Source organism: Coffea arabica, chromosome 3c, assembly GCF_036785885.1.
Source record: "Coffea arabica cultivar ET-39 chromosome 3c, Coffea Arabica ET-39 HiFi, whole genome shotgun sequence".
NCBI lineage: Eukaryota > Viridiplantae > Streptophyta > Magnoliopsida > Gentianales > Rubiaceae > Coffea > Coffea arabica.
Window position 1 is genome coordinate 43,362,218 of NC_092314.1, and position 10,622 is coordinate 43,372,839.

The window sequence follows — 10,622 nt, forward strand, 5'->3', positions numbered from 1 at the left end:
GTATTGATACTAAGAAATTAACGTCTCATTCTTGTTTGCTTTCGAATTTGCATAAGTGATGATAAAGAATAATCAGAATCAACAAAAATTACTTTTTGTTAGAGTATGAATTTTAAATTTATTATTATTATTAAAAATTTATAAATCTAAATATAAAAACAAACTAGAATAAAAAAATGGTTATTCAAAATCAAAATTTATAATCAACTGAGATAATCAATAGAGAAACAGCCCCAACTTAATATAAGAATCACAATAAGATAATTCTCACATAATAGTACCAAACTAGATACCAAAACAACTAATAGTAGTACCAAAGCACTTGGGGTTTTCTCGAGGAAAACGGCGCTCGATCGAAGTTTTCATGCTTAATTCTTGCTCCACGCGAATGGTCGGCACAGAATCTGAAGAATCATGCTCAGGATCAGGTTGGCCTTCTCTGAAACACCCCAAACAACCCACTGTTTTTCTGGTCGTTTTCTGGCCATCTTGTGTCTTTTGTTGGCCACCAGTTGTACTCTCATTAGAGTCCTTTGGAAAATCCTTCTTTCCAGACATGTTACCCATTGTTTTGCACCAAATCAACGGGAAAGCAAAAGGTGCGGCTCAGTGTTCATTGGGGCTTATTTAAAGAGTGAAAGTTAGGGTATTCCTTCATCAATAGTACCACATGTTATGGAAATAGTACTGTTATGGAAAAATTATCAAGGAAAAGGAAAGAAAAAAGAAGGAATTTTGGGTAATAATGATGGCAATTGGCACTGATTAGTACATTTAGATTTATTGGTTTCCATTGGAGTACACTACACATTTATTGTTTCTGCCATTTTGGGTGCTTTCTTGATTTAACTTCATATTTCCAAAAACAACTGTGTTGTGTTTGTCATCTCTTCACTAGCTCATCTTTCTCATCTTTTTTCTGCTTTTTATTTAGGTGCATGATGATGAGAAATATTTTTGGGGTAACAAAAACACTTTATATACTTTTTAAACTACCCTTGATGATGAGGGGGCTTTTGATATACATAAAAATCTATTTGTCTTTGTAACTACCCACTATCAATATGATTTCTCACCAAGTAATATATATATTTTTCATATTCTATTTTTCAACTTATTTAGTAAATCTTAATTTTAATTAGAAATTAGCAAATATGGTTATGAATAACTACCAAATAACTACTTTTTATAAATTTTTTACTTATGCATTGTAAAGATATAAAACCAATTTTCTTGAAAATTATTTTAATAAATATACTCAAAATATTTTACAAATATTTTTTTCTATTAGTTGCACACACATTACCGCGTGCCTTGAATACTAGTACATTTTACAACATAAAATGTTAATAATTTATATGTAAGTTTATATTAATTCTTAATTATAAAATATATATTATATATAATCATGTATTCAATTATGGGTTGGGACCAAACCCGATATGAACCCGAAACTCACATAATAGTGTAAGCTGAGTTTGAGGTTTTTTAATATGAGCTTGAATCTCAAAAACCTAAAACCCAAAAATTCAAATAATTTGTGAGCAGAGTTTGGTCTTGCTAAAGTCTGACTCTAAAAGCTCGATTGACACCACAAGTTGTGGATTGCCTTTACCATTTGGATGAACTGCAAGAAGATCTTGTACTTGATGTTCTAAGTTACCTGTCTGTGCTTAATCTATTCACCAGAGCATGCTGGTAGAAAATATACCCTATTTTCTGTGATGAGGAGCAGTCTAGCCAGTTGCATTCACCAATGGGTTATTTTGGATTTTAAGAGAACGAATTTGGGACAATGAATTACTACCTTCTCTGCACAGTTGGAAAAATAGACTTCTGCAAACTGGCTACATCAATTATAAGCCTCTTCTTTTAGGTATGAAGCCATTAGCAAAACAAAGATTATGAACATTCTTTTAGGCATAGAACCATTAGCAAACCATTTGAAAACAAAGAGTATGAAGTTTAACAAATTTTCAAAGTTAGATTTTCTTGAGAGGCCTATAGTGCCATCATAACACATGTTCAGAGGATTGCTTTATCTTCACCTTAATGAACCATTGAGGTGCAATTGATAACAATCCCGATCTCCTATTCTGATCATACTATACAAATTACAGATATTTGACAGTTATATATGTACGCTTCCCAAAATCAAAAGAAACTCGATAATCTATTTGCATTTCCCGCAAGGAAGTTCTACAAGAAAAAAGTGTACAAGTTTAATCAAAAGAGTTGAAGCCAGTAGACTACTTAGACATGGTGTCCAACTAAAGATAAGACAAGCATAACTGATGAGGAGCCAATAAGACCAAATTTGAACTGCCTAGTTAGTTGGTTTAATCCTGCAACTTTGGACGGGAAAATGACTGAAGCAATTGAAAACGACCGCTTGCATTGTCTTCACATCATCATCAGCTTTGGCCTCAGAGGGGGCATCAAGTTGCTTGGCTTTAAAGGTGATATAAAACAGACGATTGAGTGTCCAAACGACATTCTCAACATCCACAAGTTCATACTGTTTGCCCTAATCCAACAACAAGGCAAGGCAGTCAATCAAAGATGCTTTAACTAATTCACCCAAAGTGTATAAGAAGATCCCAAAAAATCAACAGAATAACTCGGCCGTTGGAACCAAATCAAATGGGGAAAAAAATGTTAAATCACACACCCGATCATCCTTGAAGGTCTTCACCGCCTCACGTGCCATTTTCTTCACTAAGTCGTAGCATCCCTCATCCTCCCTGAATTCTGGGCAAGGCACGTACATAGCAAAGGAGCCTCCAGGATACGCATCCTCATCAACATCAAAACCCTGAAAAATTGTTTACTACGTGTTCTGTTTAATTAATCAACAACATTTTGAAAAAATATATATATACAAATATCCGCTGTTGCATATGAATTTATTATGAATAGCAGCGATCGAACAAATACTAGACTAAAGCAAAATCAAATCCACCGAATAATATATATAAAAAAGGACTTTCCAACAAATAATGATGTAGCTACGTTACCCCGCTCTCCTTGATCTGACTGCTGTATTTATGCCACATCTTAGCGGCCTCTTCTTCAGTTCTTCCGAGGAGCCAGGATTCCTCCTCTTCCGAGTCCGGACTCATGATGTCGTCTGTTGATGGGGGCTCACGAAAGAGACCATCTTCTTTCTCGGATTCGGATTGTTTTTGTCTTTTGGTGGATGGTTCTCCGCCGGCGCCATACTTGATGCGCCAATACAGATCATCAAAGTCGTCGGTTGGAGGCGGGGCAGGTTGAGTATCGCTTTTTACGGACGAACTAGGGTTCATGATTATTTTTTTTGGGTATTTTTGAAGCAGCTTTGGATAGTGTTTTCTCCATGCCCGCTGGACGTTTATTAATTATTATACTCCTAGTCCCTTAGACGTCCAGCGGGGGTAGCAAACCGTGGACTCACCAGGAGCTCCATCGATCAAAGTTCGATTACTCGATTATAGTTGGTTATCGAATTGAACTCGAGCCTTTAGGTATAAGGTTATCAAACATTTCGAGTTTTGTGTGTGTATGTATATATATTATTTATGATTATTAAATTATTGAAAAAGTTTATATTTTTAGAAGAAATTATATGTTTTACCATTTAAACTTGAGTGTGAATTCGATCTTAAACTCGAACTCAAATTCTCTATATTTACACAATTCGAGCTCAAGTTTTGGAGTTAAAGATTCTTTGAGCTCGAACTCAGATAATACAATTCGAGCTTGACTTGCCATCCCTTCTCTAGCCTCCAGCTCCCATATTCTATTTTCTAGATTTTTGAATTTGTAATTCAAGTTGTAGTATATGTTTTTGGTTTAATTACTATATCAATGTTTTTAGTCGGCGCGGATAAAAGATCAACGGAAGAAAGGAACAACTCTGGGATTTGACATAGTACTTTTTGGGCATTGATTGTAGAAATTCGACTAGAGTTAAACTAATCTTTGATAGGTTAATCAATAATTAGTTAAAATTTTCTACTTGTCTTGATACCTTCTATCATATAACAATTATTTATGTTGCCCGAAAAGAAAAATATTCTAAACCTAGTGTATCATGATTAAAAGGTCAGTCTATTACATAAAAAAGCAAAAAAAAAAAAAAAAAAAAAAAAGAAGAGAAAAAGTAAAGGTCAGTCTCTTAAAATTAGAAGTTCAAATTTGGAATCATAAAATAAAACTGCAAACACTACCATTTACCAAGACTTATCATACTTCTGAGTAGTGCTCAAATGCAGATAAGTCATAATTGACCAAATATATACACATAAGTATAGACATAATCCGAGTATGTATATAAACATGTATTCACATAATTATATATATATATATATATATATATATGTGCGCGCGCGCGTGCGCGTATGTATGTATTACTGAACTGGAACTACAAAATAATAATAATGGTGTTACGCTTATTAAAAGGAACAGGAAATTGGTGTAACATTTTAGCATCGGAAACTTAGAACTAAGATGCTTAAAATGAACAAATAAATAAATTAATAAGCTTAGAGCTAAGTTCTTCACACGAGCTGCAAGTTACAGCTATACAAGGGACTAGGATGATACAGGCTGCAAAGGTGTAGGAAGTCCATTTTCTGGGGTAGGCATTATTATAGCACCAAGATCCTTTTATTGGGGAACAAAATCTCACATTTGTGCTTTTTGACCACATTGTGGAAGAATGCTAATACAGCACCAAATGGAACGTATGTAAATGAAGCTAAGCCATTTGCCTTCTCCTCTAGAATCATACCCTGAAGGATCAAATTTCTTAAACATGGTGCTTTAGTCAATTTCTTATCACAAAGTGTCAAAATACTCAATGGTGTATCCACCATTTCACTATAAGATTCTAGCTAGTTATAGTCTACTGTTATGTCCCTTGAATGCGGAGGTTCTAAATCTTGATGAGTCTTCTTTTCCTACTCCATTCTTGCCAAAATTTTAGGATGTTTAGTTCTCCAGTTTAAAAGAGTAAAGAAACCATACATTCTTTTCTGTTATATTAGTCAATTGCAGATCGAATAGTTAGTTACCTTCTAATCAATTCCATCCATTCTCCAACTTAAGAAGTTAGAGAAAGTATGTAAACTTTTCCTTTTTAAGTTTGTCAATTACTGATCAATTACCTTCCAATTAGTTCTATTATTCTTGTAATCAATATCAAATTCAATGCACAAAATATTTTTCTTCTCCCTACTCACTACCCTTGAAGTAAGCAAAATTCTGAACAGTTCCAAAAGGTCGAGGAGCCAGTTACGGTACACAACCCTCCATGGTTTTTTCAGTCTTCCTCTATCATTACTCGTGCCCAATACTTTTGAAATTTTTTTTATTACACTTAAATATTGATTACCCCACTTGAAAAACTTAAAAACCTTTTATACTTTTGCCCCTTTTTCCCCCTTAGATTCACTAGTTGGCACCTAGAACTTCACGGTCTAGTCATTCCTTTGTGTCTTGGCTAAATTACTAATAACCTCCTTGTGGTTTCGTGTATTACCAGATGACCTCCTTAATTTTACAAATTATTTAGCCAATCCCCCAATTGTTTCATATGAAGCGAAAATGTGATAGAAACTAGCCTCCATACCTTCATGAGTTGAAATTCCAATATTATCTATACTTAAGTACAACATAGGATAATGTCTAACCACTTTGCCTAAAATCAGGGAACATTATTTCAATATATTCAAAAGTATAAAAGGTTGAGTGGATATTTATTCAAATTATAGGAGAGTAAATAGGTATTATAGTTTTATTAAATGTAGGGATGGCAATGGGGGCGGGTGCCCGCGGGCACCCGCCCCGCGGGGGGCTCTTGGGGCGGGGGGTGGGGCGGGGGCGGGGGGGAATTTTTTCCCCCCGCTTAGAAACGGGGCGGGGGGCGGGGGAGTATACCCCCGCCCCATCCCCCGCCCCGCCACCCGCAAAACAAAAAAAAAAAAAAAAATATATATATATATATATATATATATATATATATATATATATATATATATAATTATATATAAGCCAAGCAAAGCAGTAGTTGAGCAGAAAAGAATTGATTACCCACAACCTTATCAATCTGCTTGGTATATGATACATAGCTACTTGTGCCTAATACACTATGATCTTTTGTTACAGGATTGTACGATCATTACCGCATTGTAAATGTTCTAGGTGGGTTCTAGGTTCTTTTACTACAGTCCAGTAATCTTAAATTGCATCATCCTTTCAAAATTAGTGAGTTAAAGCAGGACCAAAACCACATACTTGCAAAGCATATTCATCAATTGATTCGCCTCTGATTGGCTTCTCACTCGAGGGCCAGCCTCATATTTCCAGGAACTTTGGAGTTTGCTATGAGCTCTTAAAGCAGCTTCAAAACTAGGAATTCGCACTGGATACTATCATGAAAATATTTGATCAAAGTCACAAATTTGATTCTTGGACAAAATGTTGTTAGCTTCAACACGAACTCTGGGATGCAAAATCCTATGAGCAGAACTACCATTTCCGATTGGAAAAGCTCCTTGACCCAAAATTCTCAATTTATTCATGTGTTTGGGGTAATGATCATGAAGATTTGGGAATCTACGTTATTCTCAATATAAAATTTTATTAACCCCGCGGGGGCACCCGCGGGGGAAGCGGGGCAAGGCGGGGCGGGGGCGGGGCGGGGCGGGGGGAGCGGGAGGCGGGGGACGGGGCAGGGGACGGGGGGAACTAATAGGCAACGGGGCGGGGGGCGGGGGAGGGGTCCCCCGCCCCAACCCCGCCCCGTTGCCATCCCTAATTAAATGCATTTTTGAAACGTGTGTAGGCCAATTGTAGTAATTACTTTGCGTCCATTTTCCCTTTTACACAAAACCACAGGGAGCTTGTGGACATTTTAAATTGTTGGGGGTTCATGTGGCAATATGCAAAACATAGGGGGATTAGTATTAATTTAGCAAAAATAATTCAAAATAGTCCTTACATTTCACCTAATGAATTTTTTCGTTATTCACTTTTAAAATATTAACTTTATATGCCTTACAAATTAAATTTGACAAAATTTGGTTACAATCTAAGTTTTCGACCATCTTTTATCCCGTGATCACTATGTGACCCACATGTAGTCATCTGTTATTCATAATTCCGAATCATAAATAAAACTGCAAAGACTACCATTTACCGAGACTTATCATACTTCTAAGTAGTGCTCAAATACAGATAAGTCATAAATGACCATATACACACATAAGTATAGACATATTCCGAGTATATGAACATGTAATTACATTATATATATGTATGTATATATATCTGCACGTGCGCGTATATATGTATTAATGAACCAGAACTACAAAATAATAATAATGTTGTTACCTTTCTTAAAAGGCACAGGAAATTGGTGTTGCATTTTAGCATCGGAAACTTAGAACTAAGATGCTTAAAATGAACCAATAAATAAATTAATAAGCTTAGTGCTAAGTTTTTAACACGAGCAGAAAATTACAGCTATACAAGGAACTTGGAACTAAGATGATGCAGGCTGCAAAGGTATAGGAAGTCCATTTTCTCGGGTAGGCATCATATCACCAACATCCTTTTGTTGGGGAGCAAAACCTCACATTTGTGCTTTTTGACCACAATGAGCACAAATGTGGAAGAATGCTAATAAAGCACCAGACGGAACGTATGTAAATGAAGCTAAGCCATTTACGTTCTCCTCTAGAATCATACCCTGAGGGTCTGTTTGGTTCACGGACTGGATGAGATAGGATGACTCATCCTGTATTATTAATCTTGGGTTGAGTCATCTTCAGATAAATAATCCAAGTTATCTAGTGTTTGGTTGATTCTCGGTTGGATAGAATATGTTGGAAAATAATCCTATCCTGTGTTTGGTTGGAGATTGGATGAGGAAGGATTATTATTTTAATGACCAAAGCATCCCTTAATTTGTAGATTCTTTTTAATAAAATAATTTAGTATTCTATAAAATATTAATAATATAATATAACAAATAATTTAATATTTATAAATTTTATTAAAATAGAGCAGTTTAAAACTTTATAATTATAAAGTAAATCAAGGGTTTTGACATAAAAATTCGCATTCATTCAAACTTAGCCCATTTGGGCCCTTAAAAATAGATTTTGACCAAGCTTTTGAACCTAAATTTGAAATTCAATTAAATAACGGGCCAAGTTTTGGCTAAATTAAGGTTAAATCAATTAAAACCTAACTCATTTAAAAGCTTTCAGTGAGCCGAACTCAGGCTAATATAGAAGATTTTTCTTTGGATCGAGTTTGAGTTTACTGAAGTCCTCGTTCACAAAGTCCAATTGATAAGATTATATATTTATATAAATTTCGTTTAGAAAATAAGGTTAGTAAGGGTAATTTAGTCCAAGGGCAATATAATCCTTCTATTATGATGTTAGTATGGCAAATTAGCCAAAAATTTTAAATCAATTACTAGGGGCAAGTCGAAATTTTTAAAATAATGAATAGGGGCAAATTAGTCAAAAATTTTAATAGAATTAGTAAGGGCTAATTGGTCTGTTTATTATGATATTATTGTGTGAGAGTATGGTTACATAGTAGCTAATTTGAATTTGAATCATTCATAAGGATAAATTAATCCAAATATTGTTATATTGGTAGTAGGGGCAAATTAGTCAAAAAACTTTAAAATTAAATAGTAGGGGCAAATTAGTCCATTCATATTATATTATCATGTGAGAGTAGGATTATATAATTATAAGAGTATAAATTTGAATTTTTTATAATGATAAATTAGTTTAAAATTTTATCATCTTATTTGTTAGTTATCCTAGAATCCCATGAATCGGGGATTAATTTAATTAGTTAGGTAGGATGTGTCATCCCATGTATAAAATATAACCAAAACATGGAATGATACAGGATGATTAATCCAATCCTGTGCCATCTCATGAATCAAATAGACCCTGAAGGATCAAATTTCTTAAACATGGTACTTTAGTTAATGTCTTGCGACAAAGTATCAAAATACTCCATGGTGTATCCACCATTTCACTATAAGATTCTGGCTAGTTATAGTCTACTGTTATGTCCTTTGAACGCAGAGATTCTAAATCTTGATGACTCTTCTTTTCCTACTCCATTCTTGCCAAAATTTTAGGATGTTTAGTTCTCCAATTTAAAAGATTAAAGAAACTATATATTTTTTTCTTTTATGTTAGAACTAATTGGAAGGTATCTGATCAGTAATTGACAACTTAAAAAGGAAAAGGTTACATACTTTCTTTAACTTCTTAAGTTGGAGAATGGATGGAACATTGTTGATCAATTACCTTCCAATTAGTTCTAATCAATGTTTTAAAAACCGGACCGTTAATCGAACCAGTGAAGTGAAAGGGTCGAGGTTCAACCGGTCGGACCGGTTCAACCTCGGTTCAATGAATTTTTTAAAAAATAATTTATATAAATATATATGTGCACAAAATAAGACATGTAATGGATAACTTGGATTTTTGAAAATAAATTTTTTATATAATGAAAAGTTTTTATATAAATTTTTTAATACTTTATATAATGAAAAGTTTACTATTTTTGAATAACTTGGATTTTTGAAAATAAATTTTTTAAATTATAAGTCAAAACAAATAAATTTCATCTCAATTTCAATTATATCTACCAAAAAAATCTTAAATATAATCCAAAAATATCACAATATTTGAAATTATACAAAATTCACGTCTATGAGAATTTAGACATTGTGAACTTAAATTTTAATTTACATTTTGGAATTTAAATTTACAAATAAAAAAAGGAAGTTTGGAGTTCGAAGAAAATCAAGAGAATTGAAAATAGAAATGCAAATTTGATAAAAAACAAAAAATGAGATAAAAGTAAGTGGTTGTGGTATTAAATAAATTGGGTTAAAGAAAAATAATTCTTTTTTAACTTTTTTAAATTTAATGGACAAAAACAAAATTAAAATATGGAAGAAAACATCAATAAATTAAAAATAAAGAGGTTTGATTAAAAAATGAGTGGTAAAAGAAAAGATGATAGAGAGAGAGAGAGAGAGAGAGAGAGTGTGTGTGTGTGTGTGTGTGTGTGTGTTGAAGATTAAAAAGAAAGAGTCATGAAAGAATGATATTTTGTAAAAAAAAATGGAACAAAAGAAATATGAGTGTTTGTTTTATATAAATAAGTTATCCAAAAAAACTAATAAGATGTGATAGTGCAACGGTTATTACATTGGTCTTCTATTACAAAGGTCTTGAGTTCAAATCTTGATAACTACATTTTGTAAAAAAAAAAAAAAAAAAAAAAAAAAAGGAAAACTCAAAAACCGGAAATAACCGGTTCAAATCCGGTTCAGCGGTTTCGCGGTCCGACCGATTTTTGACCGGTTTCTTGACAAAGTCAAACCTGACATTGAACCGGACCGGAGCCATGGCCGGTTCGCGGTTCAACCGATCAAACCGGCCGGTCCGGTCCGATTTTCAAAACACTGGTTCTAATATTCTTGTAGTCAATATCAAATTCAATGCACAAAATATTTTTCTTCTCCCTGCTTCCTACCCTTGATGTAAGCAAAATTCTGAACAGTTCCAAAAGGTCGAGGAGCCAAT

The 10,622-nt window shown here is 33.8% G+C and overlaps 1 protein-coding gene across 2 annotated transcripts; it reads right to left on the reverse strand.

Moving 5' to 3' along the window:
* Positions 1–2,154: 2,154 nt before the first annotated feature.
* LOC113733720 (uncharacterized) lies at positions 2,155–3,519 on the reverse strand. Of its 2 annotated transcripts, none has more exons than XM_072082812.1 (3): positions 3,018–3,519; positions 2,672–2,815; positions 2,155–2,518 (listed from the first exon to the last, which is right to left on the reverse strand). In XM_072082812.1, exons 1-3 carry the CDS (start codon positions 3,306–3,308, stop codon positions 2,327–2,329), a joined length of 627 nt encoding a protein of 208 aa, XP_071938913.1. In that variant the 5' UTR covers positions 3,309–3,519; the 3' UTR covers positions 2,155–2,326. The 2 variants fall into 2 exon arrangements, with proteins under 2 accessions (XP_071938913.1, XP_027115713.1); XM_027259912.2 differs by having other exon boundaries at positions 2,155–2,527.
* Positions 3,520–10,622: the final 7,103 nt, after the last annotated feature.